General features: G+C 48.8%; 5 protein-coding genes and 1 non-coding gene across 6 annotated transcripts; 3 read left to right on the top strand and 3 right to left on the bottom strand.

The window, feature by feature from the left end:
* Positions 1-833: 833 nt before the first annotated feature.
* BT62DRAFT_923048 (uncharacterized protein) lies at positions 834-3,978 on the top strand (the record flags this gene model as incomplete). Its single annotated transcript, XM_043184470.1, has 12 exons — positions 834-895; positions 1,019-1,217; positions 1,328-1,505; positions 1,732-1,778; positions 1,834-2,159; positions 2,665-2,829; positions 2,886-3,077; positions 3,133-3,210; positions 3,289-3,351; positions 3,409-3,463; positions 3,520-3,601; positions 3,659-3,978. 12 exons carry the CDS (start codon positions 834-836, stop codon positions 3,976-3,978), a joined length of 1,767 nt encoding a protein of 588 aa, XP_043035323.1.
* Positions 3,979-5,394: 1,416 nt separating this feature from the next.
* BT62DRAFT_465399 (uncharacterized protein) lies at positions 5,395-6,347 on the bottom strand. Its single transcript, XM_043181020.1, has 2 exons — positions 6,214-6,347; positions 5,395-6,154 (listed from the first exon to the last, which is right to left on the bottom strand). Exon 2 carries the CDS (start codon positions 5,969-5,971, stop codon positions 5,501-5,503), a length of 471 nt encoding a protein of 156 aa, XP_043035322.1. The 5' UTR covers positions 5,972-6,154; positions 6,214-6,347; the 3' UTR covers positions 5,395-5,500.
* A 1,336-nt stretch (positions 6,348-7,683) lies between these two features.
* Positions 7,684-9,006, bottom strand: BT62DRAFT_974286 (alpha/beta-hydrolase; the record flags this gene model as incomplete). Its single annotated transcript, XM_043189156.1, has 6 exons — positions 8,974-9,006; positions 8,586-8,883; positions 8,523-8,534; positions 8,347-8,471; positions 8,015-8,291; positions 7,684-7,959 (listed from the first exon to the last, which is right to left on the bottom strand). Exons 2-6 carry the CDS (start codon positions 8,748-8,750, stop codon positions 7,684-7,686), a joined length of 855 nt encoding a protein of 284 aa, XP_043035321.1. The 5' UTR covers positions 8,751-8,883; positions 8,974-9,006.
* A 3,401-nt stretch (positions 9,007-12,407) lies between these two features.
* On the top strand, positions 12,408-14,156 carry BT62DRAFT_923045 (uncharacterized protein; the record flags this gene model as incomplete). Its single annotated transcript, XM_043184469.1, has 6 exons — positions 12,408-12,494; positions 12,538-12,675; positions 12,837-13,205; positions 13,458-13,581; positions 13,682-13,864; positions 13,903-14,156. 6 exons carry the CDS (start codon positions 12,408-12,410, stop codon positions 14,154-14,156), a joined length of 1,155 nt encoding a protein of 384 aa, XP_043035320.1.
* Positions 14,157-16,598: 2,442 nt separating this feature from the next.
* Positions 16,599-17,297, bottom strand: BT62DRAFT_923043 (uncharacterized protein; the record flags this gene model as incomplete). Its single annotated transcript, XM_043184468.1, has 1 exon — positions 16,599-17,297. One exon carries the CDS (start codon positions 17,295-17,297, stop codon positions 16,599-16,601), a length of 699 nt encoding a protein of 232 aa, XP_043035319.1.
* A 571-nt stretch (positions 17,298-17,868) lies between these two features.
* On the top strand, positions 17,869-17,961 carry BT62DRAFT_t161. The gene has a single exon. It is a non-coding gene; the product is annotated as a tRNA-Phe (tRNA).
* The last annotated feature ends 486 nt before the right edge of the window (positions 17,962-18,447 follow it).

Here is an 18,447-nt window from a genome sequence, read left to right as displayed (position 1 = left end):
ATATTCGGGGTCCTCCCGCGATTACCGAGAGGAACTCTCGATCATTCTGATCACTGTAACTGAGAGCTGACCGGGCCCACCTCGAATCCAAACATGCCACTCAGACTTCAGTTCGTTCCTGCAAATAATAAAGATCATGGGCGTTAGGGGATGCAAATACGTCACGCGTAAAAATGGCCATTCGAAAGTAAAACCAAAAAGCTAAGCTGACTTCGCCCAATTCAATGTTCGCCAATAACCTTTGTAATCACAAACGGAGGAAGCAAGCGAAGGAGGTACCTGGTTGGAATCAGTCAATCTCATAAAATGTCAATGATGTGCTCAACCTAAGCACCTAAACCTAACATCATTCATGAATCGTTAGTTCTCCTCTTTCAATGACTTCGTGCTCTGCATAGACATAAATTTTCACAACTGAGGTGTTAGTCTCTGTACCGACCTCACTCCATCCATTATTCAGAACGCTGTGAATGAAAAAGAAACTTGCCACGAAACGCGTTCGATGAAACCCTGATACTCGTATGTTTATGGAACACGTGCGATGCAGATGAGTTATCTGGACGTGAGGTAACAATCCAAACATAGAACTGCATAACCATGGAGCAGTTCGGATATGTACGAGCCGAGAGCATCTTATCGTCTCGAAATTCATCACAGTGAAGTTATTCACACCCCAATAAATTAACACATGATCTATAACTATGCTGAACACCGTTCGGCTACCTGCTATAGTTATTGTGAGCGTTGCCTTTCTACAGTTGGCGGACCTAAGAAAAGATGAGGTTGTAGTATAATTAGTACGTTAGTATGCCCTACCTCACCATTCGCTCTTCATGGATACCGCACTCAAAATCTCACTGCAAAGGAATCTCCACAAACGGGCCAAAATTGACAAGTCAGTGCTCGATCTTCTTCGCCCTGCGATATCCACCAACGTTCTCGACTTCTTCTCCAATGATTAACTTTCCATCACCACCACCACCCCCCAGCTGAACAAGGATGTCTTCATTGCGCTCAGCCTATCCAAGAGCCTTCTCTGCTCTACTAGTTCCCGCCTGCTCAACGGAAACAGCCCAAATCACGTCGAAACGGAGATGTATCTCCAATCCCACTTTAATACACCCTCCGCCCTCTCGTTTACTTCCAGTGTCGCGTTATTTGAATATGTGCCCCAGGCCGAGGACGTCATTGTCTTTGACGAGCTCATCCAAGCATCAGTGAGGGATGGGATCACAGCGGCGTGGACACGTAACGTGTATCCCTTTTCCCACAACTCCCTCATGTTCTTTGAGAATTGTTTAGCTGAGCTCTTGAAGACGTACCACAGATTTTTGCCGGGAAATCGACTGTCTTCATTGCAGTAGAGAGCTTGTATGGCATGGATGGGGATTTCTCTCCCTTGCCGCAGACCGTTGATATTCTCCATTGCTATAAACCGAAGGCATATAGACATGTGGTCGTGGATGAGGTACATACAACCGGGCTGTATGGCCCCATGGGTGGGGGTATGTGGCACATCTAGGGTGGTGGGGCGAAATCGACACAGTCCTTCACACGTTCAGAAAGCCAAATTTGACGGGCAGTAAACTTTTAGTCTCCTTCTATTGTTTGAAGTGACCCGAACTGTATCATTAGCCGACATTCTTACGTGCCCCTTTTTTCGGAAGTACCTTGTCAATTATGCTCGACCTCTGTTATACATGACGTCGATGCCCCATCTCCACCTTATAGCGATAAAAAGCGCGTTCGAGTTCATTTCTGGCCCTGAAGGTGATAGAGTGAAAGCCCTCGTCCCAACGTTTTTGAATAAATTGCTAACCAACCACTTTATAGCTTCGGAAAGAAGTTTATGAGTGTAGCCAGTACCTTGCCGCCGAACTCCGGCTAGCTTTGGAAGGCGTTCCAGAATCCGTCCTGGCCATGTGCGCAGCTGACAGAAGCAACGACCCCCTTGTCTCGCCAATATTCCCTTTGCTCACGAGTCTGTCGCTGAAGCTAGTGGAATATCTCAATTTCAAAGGGGTACTCACCCGAGTGATTCCCTTCTCCACTGTACCGAGGGGTCAGGAGCACATTCGAGTAGTAATCTATACAGAAAACACGTTAAGTGATATTGATGCCTTCATTGTTATTCTCCTCGATTGGGTGGTGTTTCATTGGTATTTTTGAAGGGTAAAGAAGTTGGCACCATGCCAGACCATAGTATCAGGGTGATGCTGTAGAGGGCTGATTCGGAGTGCCGGGGCAAAGATGAGGTGATACCTATTTGGGATAACCTGTATATAATCTACCTTGAGCATGTACTATGGCGGAAATAGCGCATGCCTTACCTTCAGAAGACTGTTGAGATTAGCATAGATGATATGGATGGCCCAATGGTTGCTTAGGCGGGATTGTAAAACGTAGTATTCCGGTCACGAGAGGGTGTAAGAACCTTATTAGGATACAGTTGGAAGAATTCCAGTGCTGTGCATGACTGCCGAGAGTGCGAAAGCAGCTCTTGGGCTTGAGACGCCTGCCTTTCTTGAAAAAAAAAACAATATTATCCCTTGGTTTTCTTTCCAACACAGATCACTGTAGCAGTGGTGGAGATAAATCCAGAATATGCATTGAGATTCAAATACTTGGTTTAATTTACATAATAAACCATTGGTTATGGTCAAGCGGGCGAATCGAGACGAAGCACGTGGCTGATTCCAACCTTCCCGGTCCGTCTATTCCGGTTCCTTACCTCCTACCACTACACCAACCACCTTCTTTGATGAGCAAGGTGAAATCATGGTTCTACGCCGTCAAAATTGGGAGAATCAAGGGTATATACTCATCATGGTCTGCTCAATACCCGCTTTGCCCCAATTTCTCAGCTTATCCTGCTCTTTTCACAGGACTGAATGTCAAATCCAGACTGATGGATTCCCTGGCAGCAAGTACAAAAAGTTCGTGGCCAAACAGGATGCAGAAGACTACATCGGATCTTCGCATGAGACCGCAGTCGCTACTCGCAGTGCCTTTGCGAAGAAGCCAGCTGGATACTACGCTGTGAAAGTCGGGAGGAATAAGGGTATCTACACGACATGGTACGACCTAATGATACGTTCAAAAGAGAACGCAGCCCTGATTTTATGCACGCAGGACGGAGTGCCAACGACAGATAACGCGATTCTCGGGATGCAAGTACAAGAAGTTCCCAACGAGGAGGGAGGCAGAGCAGTACGTTGGGCTGGGTCCGCTTTTAAGGATCAGGCCAGCTAGCGACGCTGTGACCGTCTATTGTGATGGCGCCTGCAGAGGGAATGGCAAGATCGGTGCTATTGCGGGTGTAGGTGTTTGGTGGAGCCATGGTGATTCGCGGTGAGTAGGCTATCATTCTATGTATCAACATGACTCTGATCGCAGACCGTTTCGTAGCAACATCTCGGAACGATGTCCTGGGAGACAGTCCAATAACCGAGCGGAACTAATAGTCAGTAAAGGACATATCTATTTGCTCCACTCGGTTCTCAACTTCCCCTTCGATAGGCGCTCGTACGCGTTCATGAGCAAACGATGAATATGGCGACCCCGCTCACCATCAAAACTGACTCAAAGTACTCCATCAACTGTACGGTTTCATCCTATTTCTGTTTTTTCGTTGCACTCATGTTCGTCCATGGTCTAGGCTTGGAGACGTGGCTTCCCGCCTGGCAGGTGAACGGGTTCGTGGGAAGCCATCGCAAAAAACCCATCGAGAACGCGCCGATCATTCGCTACCTCGCAAAGCTCCGTGAGAGGGTGCAACGGCTCGGACGGAAGGTCGCTCTGGAGTATGTTCCCGGGCACACGGGTGTCGAAGGGAATGAGGAGGCGGATCGATGTGCCACGGAGGGTACGTATCTCGCGGATGTTGACGAGCCAGACTGGGTGTCTTTGAGGACGGAACTGGATGGGAAGATGAATGAAGAGCTGGCGGAGAGGAAGCGGAGGCTGTTGTTTGCCTAAGGGTGAGATCGGTGGATACAGTTTGCGTTGATTGATGCTGACGTCCTTTGATAGACAAAATATGTTCTATGTGATCGCTGCGGAGCCACAGAAATTTTATTGCGGTGCTGCGTAAATCCGGGTCCTTCGAAAGTCATATATCAAGATCGGTGACACCAGTGCTGTGCTTTTCGGTGCCGACCTTCGTTAATATCCTTGATTCTCTCCGTCGCTGCTTGGATAGCAGTCGTCCCCGTACGCGTTTAAATTTTGGCCAACGTCGAGACCTTACATGACGGGGAGAGACTTCTGTGTCCGATAATACCGGATAAACTGATATTACGTTGCCATGCTCGTCTCTTCGATGCCACCAATATTGGGTTGACATGTATCAGTCTCCATGTGCGTCTTTGGTGGGCGATAGTTGTGTCTCAGTGTAGCTCTGGGACCTGTCTTTCTTTCAGACGTTAGCGTTCATGCAGCAGCAAGCTCTGTCGCTTCCTGACCTTGCCGCGTATCAGCTTGCAGTCATTCGGAGGCTGAATGAAGAGTTGCCGAAGAAATCGGGTTAGGATAACAGAGACTTTTCTGAAGGGTGGGATTGATATCTGCACTGTTTGTTGATCCGAAGCTCATCTCGCTTTACAGATAGTATCCTGTTCTCTCCTCTGCATATGATGTAGCCGTGCTGCGGACTTCCTCATACTTTCGGCATCGTTGGCCCTCGTGAAAGTTGATGGGCTCTGAAACAATAGCGTCATTTATGCTTTGCTTTTCGGTGCTACCATCCCCTGCGCTCCGTGTTCTTGAGCGTAACTAGAATGATTCGTTGCTCCAAGATCCATCTAGTTCTTCTAGCCGCAGGACGTCGAGAGTGTATAGGCAGGTAATGAAGGCCTCCAGGCTCTGGAGAAGGATGCTCGAGCAACACCAAAATGTACGTCGGAACTAAGGAAGGTCAACACGAACAAACTCCTTTGCCTCTCTATTTCCACAGAGGGTGTCTGTGGTTCACCTCCACTGCTCTTTCGCTATTCGTCTTGGTCCCAATAGCAGTTGGCCAGGTTACAAATTACACTGAGTTTTGGAATCCGATATGAACTCGGGCGAACACAAGTGATGACGTTCGAGATCCGAGTTTGACATGACTGTAGCGCACGGCCTTCCGCTTTTGTTTGTTTCATCTTGCTACTCCCATTAGTTTGTGTCCCGATGCACCGGGCCAATCGGTACAGCCATGCAGTCATTTGATGTGCGAAGACAAGGATCCTTGGACCTGGACGCCGAAGATCTGCAGGGTCCATGGCAGATACAGCCAATCGGAAGGTCATAAATCATATAGTTGGCATAATGGAAGCAACGTAAGTACGTAGGTCATGAGACAAGGCAGAGAGACGATGACTGTGCTACAAAGTGATGCATAAACAATTGTCGGTATAAATTAACTATTGCGCAATGACTGGGAGAAAAATAAAGTACGGTATCCGATGCGTGAGCTTTTGGAGGAATGTAAAAACGAAAATGTTCGAGGGCGACATCCCAATCACAGGATGTTCATAACCCAGACATCAGGGCCTTTGGAGCTAGGCGAAAGCCCAGCAAATCTCGTCCGCCCCATGAAAAAGTCGACCCGCTTAACACCAGCCTTCTTCTCCTCATACGACCCGCTCCGGCTCTTTATGCGCCGGTATCGCTGTTCATACGCGTCCGTTACCCTCCGAATCTCCGTCTTCGAGGGCAATCCGTAGAACTCGGCGGGAGAGATGTTCTCCCGGAGCCCATTGTACATCGCGTGAAGAACATCAGAGACGGTGACATAGGCGCCGTTGAGCAATGGACGGACAGAGATTCGCCAAGGGAGGTGGGGGGATGTGAGCGTTAGGTGGGAAATGGGAGGGGAGATGGCGGGCTCAGAGAGTGAATTGGGTCTGAAAGAAAGGGTGGAATAGGGCGTGGTTATGGTGGAGGGGTGATTCGTGAGGTCGTAGTTGATTGCAGGGGGCTTCGCGACCATGAGTAGTGAATGCACTTGTGGAATGACCCGAACTTTGGGTCTGGGAAGTGTGTAAGGAGTCGGCCCTGGAAGACGCGACTCTTGTCGCGACGAGGACCCTCTCGACGAGGGCAATGTCGACGAGGTTTTGGCAGGAGAAGGTGTTGAGGGCACCTTGTGGGTTTGATCGAGGGCGAATCGCACCTGTTTGACGGGCATGGTAGGTCAGGAAAGCGGGGGGAATGAAGAAAGAGTTTACTGACTCGAAGCTTTAAATAGCACTGAATTTCGTTGTTGACGCGTACTAATGTGATTTTGTAAGCAGTGTCCGCCTAGAGCACAGCTCGACCGGACGTCCCAAAAAGGAACATGCAGGCGAAGATACACACTGTATCATCTACACAGCCTGGTTAGCGCAGTGCTCCGGCAGCAGATGACATCTGACGTACATGTTCTGTGTTCGTCGGCCACCGCAATCCGTGATGCTAATGCAGCCCAAGGCGGACGGTATAGCTACGGAACTGCTTTCCCACAGGCGCGCGCAATCAAATCTCACCCCTGCCAAATGTAAGAAGCGAAGCACATAGGAGTTCGCGGAAGGAAGACGGAATAATTTGAGAATAGGTGTAAGAATATCCGAATCTCTATTCACCGCGGGAGGAGCGCTAGTGGTACCCCTTGACTAGGGACAGGTATCCTTGCCCGCCACAAGACAGACTAAGTATGCAGATATTGGGAAGGAGGGAACCATAGATATGGCTTACCCTGGCCAGAGACGAAAATTTTTTCAGATGAACTCCATTAGAACAAAGATACCGAAGCGCTCACCTGACCGTGATGCCTCGCGGAAAACACGTTGCAGGACCCATATAAACCAACTACCTTCGAAGGGGCACGAGGCTAGGAGATCCCGAAAAGTGGAGATAGCACGAGGTACAGGCAATGACAAATTCACGCCAATTTACACTCGTCGGGAAGCTGTAGAGCGAAGGACTGGCACAGAAAGCCACACGGAAAGTGGGTTCCGGTATCTGATTCATGTCAACAAGAACCGCATTCAGATGACTGGTAGTAATCGGGTGCATGTTAATACAAAGCTCATCGAAAAGACAAGGGTACGCACCTCGAAGAAAATTCAAACAAGAAATCCAGTGCTCCAGACTCCTTGTTCCGCAGACAAAACAATGGAAACTTGCCGGTACCGCTAAGACCGTGAGTACGTTCTTGCTGTCTGCGGCGTAGCGAAGACCGTGGAAACAACAAAGTACCGTTTGGGCCATTTCCTAGAGGAGATCGCATTACATGCCTCTGGTCCCCTTGTGGATACTGCCGCAAGGACCTCCGAGTCAGTACTGATAAAAAATTTTGAGATTGAGATGCATATCAAACGATTAATATCAGTCTGCTGACAAGGAAGAGCTGGACTAATCTGGCGTCTGAGTAGCACAGTAGAGCCTAGTAGAACACTAGTAGAAGTATGATCGTCATATCTTGATGGTAAGCGGGAGAAGGCGGTAAGAATGTCCTAAGGTTAGGGTTCCGCATGCATTGTTCAACTCTTACCATCGCGCTAGCTTCCTCCATTGAGAAGTCCTGAGTGGCAGCTTCTCTAGACCTAGCCCCAGGAAAATGACTCTTATTAGCTTATTATAGTCAACCATCTTAACTAAAACTTCAAGGAGTCTAGCAACTCTTAGGCTATCAGATATATCAAGTGTCAGAAAGAATACATCCTAGTACGCGCTATCATACATGCGTTCAGCAAAGTGTATAATCATTGGGTTCACAACTTCAGGGAACTCATAGAAAGGCGCATGGCCCGCTCCGGGAAGTCGTCGATAGTCCAAATTGTTTCCAAAATGTTTCTTCATAAACTCTTCATGTTTCTCCACATCTACCAGCACGTCTTCTGTACCTTGGATACAGAGTATCGGCAACTCATTAGCAACAGAGAGCAAGGCAGTTTCATCTTGCTCCCGTGAGAGCGAAAATGTCCGTGCAGCAATATTCTTTGCCCTTCAGTTAGCCTTTTACGATCAGAAACTTGGCGCCAATCAAACTCACCATGCCCGCTGCACTGCCTATCCACGCGCATTGATCTTCGAAAGAAACTGAATTTCCAGGAGCGACAAAAGCCCCGATAAATTCTTTCAGCGCATTATGGAATTCGGTGGTATGGGGAGACCGGATCGAAGAGATGATGGTAGCGTTATAGGGTTTGGCGATCTCCCGCGACATAGAAATCCAGGGTAAGGCGTTGAGCATGACATGCCCAGCCACTGGAACGGGGTGCGTGCCGTATCGAGACAGGATTTCGGGTACGACGACACCCCCAAGCGACCTAGGTTCGAGATTTTAAGATTAACAACGGGAAAGGACAGAGTAAAGTTTCGCACCAGCTTACTATAACCGGTTTCGTGACATCGAAAGCGGCGCACACTGCCTGGAAGTCTTCCGCGTGTTTGGCAGAAGCGTAGGCGTCCTCTGATTCCGGCTGGTCGCTACGACCGTGTCCACGAGTCTATTTGAAGGAATAAAAGGAATACCCCGAGGAAGCGTGGTTTTGGATCACCTCGTATTTGATCTGGAAGTATCGATGTTAAAAACCATGCTAACATGGGGGGGAAACCCGTACCATATACAACTTGTCCAATAATAGCTTGTCATTGAACTGCTTAATCCAGTTCAGGCCTGAGCCAAGAAAACCGTGAATGAAGACGACGGGAGGCTTTCCTGGGGTGCCTGTAGCATCAGCCCAAATGCGAGTACCATCGGGAGATGTAATCAATTGGCCAGACATTGGGAGAGAAAATGGAGCAAAAAGTTTTAAGCAGTCAAGATTCTAAAGTCATCATTTATGCCCACTGTCTGACCAAACCATCAGGGAGGTGATGACTCATGATCCCCATGCGGGCCTACAAACCTGAATTCACCTGAAGCAGGAACACAGCAGGCGTCAGTACAAATCGTATGCAGACTCAACGGTATGTTTTCTGAATGTAAAAAATCCAAGGGAGACCCACCATGATTAAGAAACAACCAAATTTGAAACATGCATCAGACAGGTTCGAAATTTTTCTCCGCACCGACTCGGAGTCCGCGCAGTCTAGTCGCACGGCCTTATGCGGCCCGATCTTCCATTGCCTGGTTTCCTCAATACGTTGTCAGTTATTGCGGCTCCCGACGCAGGGAAGTTGCTGATGAGAAGTCATAAATGATAGCATCTTCAAACCTGTGGAATAGTCACCTGTATGGCCATCGACCTTAAGCGCGGTAAGATTGCTTCAAAAGAATCAAAATTAGTACGAAGGGCTATCGTAGACACGTTGAACAAACTGGATGGCCATCGGGTTCACGTCCTAAACGAATGGTTTTGGTCTGAAAAACAGTGCAAATGATGCTCAAAGGAAGTGTCGTCACCATTTTCCGGGACTGCTGACATGCTACTGACCATTGAATGAACCTGAGTAATGTTGCGATGGATCATTTACAGTCTTTTTATATGTATGAGATATTGCATTCAATCAGATCGCAATTTCCTGCCCGTTTGGCCTCTCGTTGTTATACAATGTGGTAGTGGTCGGCCCTGGCCCCACAAACTTGAATGTCGACCAGCAGGATCAGAATCGGATTTTGGGGAATAAGTGCCAACAAAAGTAACAGATAGAAGTCAGATGGGCCAAAATGACGTGTTTCTCGAAAAGATCCTAGTCAAAGAGCACGAGGAGGTAGATGTTGGGTAGTAGATGCCAATTTCTCGGCGGCAAAAGGTCCGGCCCGAAGTTCCGCAGCTTTCTACTGGGCATTGTGCCAGCTTGTCATATCCAACGCTATATTTCTTGCTCAAAGCTCATTTATCACAGTACAGAGGTTCTCTTTTGACCACAAGCTGCAGCTGGACTCCCCTGTCCTTAACTCAGCATGAAACTTAGCCTTTTCACCTGCGTTGATATATTTCTGGTCTGGCTTCACTGGTGTTTTCCAACTTCTGGAATCTATATGTGTTCCTTGGCATGCTCCAGAGATGCTTCGCATGTATCAGTAAACGTCGGTCTGAAACGCTGGTCCGCTCCTCGGTCTCATGCGTTCGGTGCGGTATGTCGTCGATATATTTCCTGAGCGAAGGGAAGGTTCTTGAGGTTTTTCGGTGCACGTGTAGTTTACGTAGACTCTTTATTTCATAACGACGGTTCTCTTGTCTTTTCACTCAGCCTCAGGTATTAGTGTTGGCTGCTAGTAAGTCCTTCTCCCGCTCTTTATGGACAATCATGAACATCCTTCATCAATACTACGTCTCTCGTCCTTCTCCGAATTTTTTTCCCGCGAAACACATCCGCGTCTCTCATATGACAGAAGTGGCATCGTACACCGTAATCTCTGCTCGTAAGAGTTGGTCTTTGAATTCCAGGTCCGGTTCTAAATCTAGACGACCTTCGATACACGATTGCGTCTGGAATAAGAACTCATATTTGTGTCGCAGACCGTCTATGGAACAGTCGTCGAGGAATAGACCTCATTTCCATTCAGTACCTGTAACTGAAAATCATAGGACAAAATCTGTCATGGGCAAGCTCATTATCTTCACTAGTAATAATCGTACGCTTCTGTTTTTTTTTTTCGCTCTTTGAACCCGACGTTGATCATGTGGAATTGCAGGTTTACTCACGAACTATGATCCACGGTGTCGTTTTTGATTTTTACTTCACCGCCATTGAATCTTTTATTGTCGTACGCACGTCTCCCTCGTCGTCACTGACCTCATAGACATTGGTCATCCCACGGTCCTTGTTGTTGCACTATGATATCTATTATCAAAACCATAGTGGGTTTACTTGCGTTAGTTATAGACCATTCCACAAGTACTTCAACACACAGGTACATACCATACCCTTCGTCCTTTGATCTTTATATATCTGTGGCTAATGAAACTCACACAAAGTCTTGCGATGGTACCTACGCATTTTAACCGCCATATCCCTCAAGGCGAAACAGAAAAGCAAGAGGGTGCCCAGTTCCAGGCGTATCAATCTTTCATGGAATTACTGCATCCGTGATACGGATAACGACACAAACATGGATCCTTCTTGCACAGCTTCCATATCCTCCCAGCTGCAGCGGTTGGGAGAACTGCGAGGAATAAAGAACCGTGGTGCACACGCAAGGGTTGTTGATGAGCATCGTTCCCAATGATGGATGACTTTCCCTAATCCATGATAAGGCCTTGAGTGAAAATGTTCGACTTGGATGGATGCCTTATCATTGAAGCGAATGCCGAACTTCATGATGATTTCTCTCGAATTAATCAACGTACTTATCCCCAGATGCCGCTCCCAAGCAAGCGTCAGATGAAGATAGCAAAAAATCACGGACATATTTGAAGAGCAAACCCGTTTGGAACTTTCCACTCCTCATCAAGGATACCAGGTGTCATGACGAGGGGTGGCTAAATCACGAGGGACCGTCATATTGGGTTATTGTGATAATTGGAAGAATACGACTTGCGCGAATGGCTGGGCGAGTGACCGAGATCGATTGGTCAGCGCATGGATTATGGTCATTGGTCAATACACTATCGACGTCGAGGGCGCGGCCACCATAACAAGTAGATATACTCAGGCCGCATTAATTTTCCCTCATGCCATGTGGCTGGAGTCCCTGATTATGTATTATTTAGACCGACTTTTCGGCTACGACCGGATTTCATCGCTGCGATTGCATAGCCATCATTAACCAGGGGACTCGGAATGGGATGAAATACCATTTATTATTATTATGATGACTCCCTCTCTGTCCCTGGATCAGCAGGATGTCGATCCCTCTGGACCTCTTCCGAGTCTGCCTTTCACTCAAAGATTTTTTTTTTGCCAACATCTAGTTTTCTTGCCAATTCCGCCGGCCCAGGTCGCCCGGTTCTTCCATGGCATGAGTTTCTGCCTGTAACTTGTGTAATCTGATGGGTCTTTCACTACGTCAACAGCCGATTAGGAATTTGAGCATGATGATTATTTGTTATTTCTCCAAGTGCCTCCGGGCTGAGGTCGATGGGAACGACGTCATACCCTTCTTTGGAGTCCATCAGTATGCAGGAGTTCGTTTTAGGAGAGAGTCGTGCCAGCTGCATGAGAACTTAATAATAATAAGAGGGGAATAAACTGAGAAGACCCGGTGGACTTATTTAAGAATCAGAATTCAGATACCCATTCCACTGCTGAACAGCCAGCCCCGCTTTCCGAGAAAAAACGTCGGGACGTTAGACTTCGGACTCCTGAGCGTAGTTTGCAACCGTCAAATTCGTCGAAGACGGAACGAAGGAACGGAACAAAGAATGGAGCTCGGAGCAACGGGACAGACGTATACAGCAACGATAATGTGATCTAGTAAATACCATACGCAGTTTCACATGGGTATAAATTGGTAGACGCGATCCTCATCGCAGTACTCAACTATATAGTTTATTATGTCGCCCGTGGCCACTAAACGAGTCCATTGGGAGGACGACTCTAGCCGCTATGCAGCGCCGTCGCCCTTCTATGTGACGCTCCTCGTCAGTCCTGTACCGCTGTCTGACCCGCTTCCCCACTCACCAGCCTGGTCCCCCTCATCTCCACGACATCGCCTATCTCCCGCTCCTCGCCCATGTCTGCGGCCACCGTCGCCCTTCCCTCAGCTCCCCCCGCAAAGGCGCTCGCACAGACCCACCACTAGCGTGCAGCTACCTCGTCCCAGTATGTCTCCTCGAGCCCCTTCTCCCTCTCCACGACCACGACGTCACTCCATCTCGCATCCCCACGACGGAGTCCACTCGCCCTACGCGTCTACTCGAACTCCTCTTCCATCCAGCAGGCGTCTCTCTATCCACCGAGTCCTTCGTCTAGGGACATGCCAGCCCATCGACTTCTTCTCCTCAAGCCGCATCGTCCCCCACCCGCACGTAGCCTCTGACCCCGCCTCTAACCCGCCTCTCGGGAGGGTATACATCCTCGTCGAGATAGACAAGGTCGAGAGGTTCAACGTCGAAGTCCACGCAGCAAGCGGCGGTATCGTAACAGTACATGACGTGATCGCACGGATGCAGAGCGTGTTACGAGAGCGGCTCAAGCCAGAGGTGGTTGGCGGGTGCTATAAGGAGGGGTGTGGATGTGGCTGTGGGACGCTTGTTGATAAGAGGAGTCATTTTACGACAATGTTTGACGGCTTGAGCGTGCGTCTGAGGAGTAACGGGGAGGAGAACAAATGGCGGATGCATTTGAGGAGGGTGAGGTATCGAGCTTAGACGCGGACGCCAGAGAGGAAGCAAACCAAGCATGTTGTACACCCGATAGCATCACGGACCGCATACGTAACTGGAATGTACCACCACTGTAGTAGTAATAGCATCACCGTCACGAACTTTGAAGGATACTATCATGTTCTTAGCACTGGAACGATTGTGCATGAAACAAGGACTTACACTTCGAGCAGGCGAATCATGCCTCTTCCAATTTCCATGGCGATATCTTGACTGTAGATGCCAACACAGCATCACAGGATGCATAGACCGAAAACGCCCAAACGACCATGTAGACTCCTGTCGAACAACGAGCTGAGTTTGGGTACTCCGTGGGTCCGGACATTCGAATACGTTACTCGAAGTACGCCACCCTCTCCATTTCTTAACCACGTTCCCTCCTGAAGGCACGGCAATCACTGCCCATCCATGGACACAGCTACACTCGAAGTCGTCCATCGTAGGTGCTGGACGAGGGCTGCAGCAACAGCACCTGCATACGATAATCACAGTGAAACGATCCTGCGTTCGAAGGGCTGGAAAACCACAGACAGCTCAACTTACGGCAATCTCGGTCAATCGGTGTCGCATCATCCCTTCGAACCGTGATAGACGCACGGGTTGCAACGAAACTGAGGCATACGGATGTAATCCCAGTCCACTTTGTCCTCTTCTGATTCGGCAGGGACGGGCCGAACCCTAACCCCATATATGTATGGACAGAACGTAGCGTTCCTTTTCTGCCTCGGCGCTCAATTGCCGCGATACAACGATGAGAACCAAAGGACAGGATATCAGCCGATGTTCTCCGAGAACGGTGCAACAGCAAAAATGGCGGTGCAATACGCCGTGGGGATCAAACTCCACTCTCACCAAGGCAGAATAAGACGAAGAAGCCCGAGCGTGGCGTGGCCCTCACTCGGGATGGTAGAATGGTAGAAACCCTGTCCCTCAGAACGTTAAAGAGCGAAATGGCTTTGACAGAACACTGCATCGATGAATGGTTGCACACATCACCGCCTGGCGCTGGAATGAGATAAACTCGACTGAAAACCTATCTATCGAAAGACAAAAAAATTGATTAGAAGGGTTGGCGAACGACAGACAGCCCAAAGCTTACCATGGCCTGGCTGGACAATGCAACAGAACGGTGCGTCGACGTCGCCGTATAATAAATGTGGCGTCATCAAATGCCAGAGCCAAACACATAGATATCATCACAGTCCGTTAGCTGTGTTCGCGAGAAACGGAGATCGTCCTCCTGGGAACCCTAACCCTAGCTCGAATTGTTTGGGTCGTATCTGGCTGCATCCGTCTTCGGCCTCTATATACTCTTTAAGCAATGCGACGTCGCGCTTGATATACTAGGCACTACCTATTATTCTTCAAGTCGGCGTCTGAGGCCTGAGCGAACTAGTCCGAAGTGATCCCGCAGGAAGAGGTGGCGAGGTTCATTATTCAGTCGTCAACAAGGTAATGGAGGCCAAAAGATAATCGGAACGAAGCTCTTGGACCGCTTGATTATTGACAGAAATAAGAACTTTGCGCAACATCGACGCTGGACAATTAGGTGTTTGGGAGAGAGGGACTATACGTGACGATGGCCATGCGATATCAGCCCGTCAGCTTGCATTTGTCGACTGCAGAAAAAAAAAGTCCAGATCTGAGGTTAATCAGTATGGGCCATCCTGGTGAGAAACAATACCCAATGTATTGGCGGGGGTAGCGTATCTGGTGCAGACCAGTATCATCATAACGGTGGACCGTGGTTGCTTATGCAGGGCCGTATCATCCATCATCACTTCACACCTGATAATCGAGATACAATTGCGTGATTATGGGTCAGTTGAGATTGTCCGATGGGTGACGAGAGAATCACTCGTAAAAGAAAGCGAGATAGGATAGGTCTGCGAGATCAGGGTGATGGGTGACGATTTCAACATCACGCGCTTTCGGCGGGAGAAATGATGCGACATCGAGATAACCAAAGGTGCGGTGGTTGGGATACATGCCATCGCCAGATCGTAGGGAAGGTACCCAGACCTGAGGTCAATCATCAATGCATTACGTTCCATCCTGGTTCACCAAAATATGCTCACTTGCGACAGAATCAGCTTCAGCGCCCATGGGATGGTACCTCCTGAACTCGATGTTCGCCAATACGATTCGCTATCACAGCCACGAAATTCTGGAATTTACCACTGGCCGGGTAAAGTGAGTTTGGTGCAGTCCGATGAGCGACTATCATGGTGAGATAAGGAAAGATTTCACTACGAAAAAAAGGCCACGAACGATTCTATCATATACGACACCGCGCAAATCGAGGGGTCCTGTATTATCACAGACTCCCTTCAGACATCGAAGGCATGCTGCTGTAGAAGTTAGGATACTATTCACGACGTGGATACTGAAGTGACGCGCCTGATTTGCTGAAGCCAGCGTCGCCTTCAATCTCTCCATTTCAAACCGACAGACCTGCGCAAGGCATGTTGAGTTCCGTGTCGATCCTTGAAAAGAATATTCTTTGGTTATGGAACCTGGACACGGTAGACGGCAATGAAAATTGCTGCTCGCCACGGTGTGCTGAGAGACGAAGAGGTGATGGCGTATGTTTGGTCCAGGGATGACGGTCCGCACGCCGGACAACAACTCTTTTCACCTCGCGAGGAAGTGTAGTTTAGCTTCAGAGTAAGGATTCCAGGCGCCTAACCTTCGGCTGGTCGGGATCCTGACTCCGACGACGCCAGAATATGAAGAGAACCTATCCGGGATGGAGTCCCGTGCCGGCGCCGATGGAGCGGACTTTCTTGGGTTTGTATGTCATTGTTTACGCCTCTGCCCTTTCCTTTGTTCTTCGACGATACCTTCCATCCTCAGCCGTCCCTCCCATATTCTCTTACCCAGGGTCTCGCTCGCTCTCTAGGCCTTTACTTCGCTATATCTTACTTCTCATCTTTGACCCAAGACCTAGCCGGGTGGTTGCAGCAGGTACGTACAGATTGAAAATTTCTCGTGTTTCCTAGTGCATGAATTCTTTCTATAACTAAGGAGATTGTCCTACCGCTACGATCAGGCATTCCGGTGGTGTGATGGAACGAATATCGGGCAGACCAAGCAGTGAAATGAATAAAATGGTGCGTAGTTGACATGCTTGGATGGAATGGTTCTGATAGGAAACAAGGATCTCCGTTCTGTACATGTTTACTCGTACCGGACGGGCATGATGTGCATTTTCAACCACCCCCGGCCAGATGAGTCCCTCATCACGAACGAAAACCCGTCAAAGACGACGCTCTCCAGCAAAAAGTCAACGAGCCTGAGAGGCTGATCCGCGACGGATGTTCCCGCTTCCAAGTCGTCAAGGTTCTGGACGCGTTTCCATCACGCCCTCGCGACTTCTCCTCTTCTCTCTTTTTCAACCGATCTCCACCAAACCTTGGGTTTTTTCTCGATGGTCTTCATCAACTCTGTATATACAAGCTTCAGTACGCGGCGCGCGGACAGAAAGCGATTCTCGCTGATTGGTATCTCGATTGCGTCTGGCAGGCCATCGACAAGAATCACCGCGCCGTTGACCCAGGGTGTGCAGATTGACTGCTCCCAGTCGTCGCAACCATAGATCCTTGGGTCGTCTGTCAGGAAGGTCCTTACCAGGTCCGGGTTGCCATGCTCGAACTCGGCCAATATTTTTGGCGGGGAAGAGAACGGATGATCGGGCCGATATTTGAGGACCTCGACGGGCCAGGTGGCAGCGACAGGAGGCGCGTTAGTTTCGAAGATAGGCTCGCGTCCTGCCGATTCGATCCATCGGATACGGAGAGTGTCGTCGAAATGGACTTTTCTTCCGTCATTATCATCCTGGTTTTCTTTGCTTCGAACTTTTTTTTCTTTTTCTCCTCGTCTGCCAAGACCTACCGGATTCGTTTCGCGTGGAGTTTCCTCCGCATTACCTGCAGAATCGTTTGGGCCCGAATCTGGATTGATGGAGGCCTGTTGTTCCTTACTCGCGATCCTGTGTCCGATCCGCTCGCATGCGACGCGGTGGGCCTGTTCACGTTTGGAGAGTGGTAGACTGCCCATTTGATGAGTATTCTTTGCTCGGTTGGAGAAACTAGTGAAAAATCGGATTTCGACAATAAAGGGGTGGCGGCAGTCGCTGGCCTTGAAGATATCAGTATCGGCGACGAGATCAATATATAAGGGAACAGGAAGGTAATGGAGCCAGTGTCAATTCTTCTCGGAGGAAAGTGAATCGAAGGGCTGCTAGTCCTAGGGAGTATGGTGGTGGTGGTGGTGTAGTTTGCGTCGATAGATTGCTCAGGCCGCTCTTTTTGGTTTATAAATTACCCCGTGACCGTGTCTTTTCGTAACGAAATGAAATAAAGACGTGACCAATCCAGACGTCCTTTTGTTCGCGTCAAGGGGCTATGATGATTTTGTTAATGAGATTTTGTTGGGTACATCATAAGGGCTTCACCGAAAATGTATTTTTGCTTGTGTTCACTGGCGCTATAAAGCTGACTGAGGCAGGCGGGCAGGAACACAAATGAGTAGCAGGGGAAGTGGAAATGGGACATTATTTAATATTACAATTAAGAGGTCGCTTGTGATAAGTTTAAAAAAACTCCAGCTCAACCCAGTCCCGTAAGTTGGGGGCATAGCTCAGCTGGGAGAGCAACAGACTGAAGTTCTTTATGTTTTCCTGTGTTTCTGGAGGTCCCCAGTTCGATCCTGGGTGCTCCCAATGTCGGTGATAACAAGACCTAGGTTATTTTTCCCTTTTTGTAAAGATGTTTAAAGAGCCAGGAGTGTAGACAGATACCTTGCGACGATGTTGAATCCGCCATCGGTGCTGAACGAGGTCTGGGGATTCACTTGAATATCTATCCCATATTGGTTTCGACTGATGAAGGCCACCTTCCTTCCGAAATGCAACTCTTCTCAAGACCTCATATATCGGTATTAAATGAAACAGCTTCAATCCCCGAAGGGTTTCCATTTTACAATGAGAAATTCTGTCCGGTTTGACTCGCATGATGAGGGAGAGCAGGAGAGGATTGTACCTGAAGCATACAGGTATCATAGGATGAAATGATGATATACGAACACCGGTCTTGCCGATGATTCCACCCCTCATAGTAAAACGAAGGCCAAACGGACAAGGGTCACTGCCAGTACTCGCCACCCTGGATGTCGCCTAGTCGTCGAATGCAAACCGAACCCAATAATG

The sequence above is a fragment of the Guyanagaster necrorhizus genome, assembly GCF_019112545.1.
Source record: "Guyanagaster necrorhizus MCA 3950 unplaced genomic scaffold BT62scaffold_34, whole genome shotgun sequence".
Taxonomy (NCBI): Eukaryota; Fungi; Basidiomycota; class Agaricomycetes; order Agaricales; family Physalacriaceae; genus Guyanagaster; species Guyanagaster necrorhizus.
The sequence above is the reverse complement of the archived record's forward strand: the minus strand, read 5'-3'. Positions and strand labels throughout refer to the sequence as shown.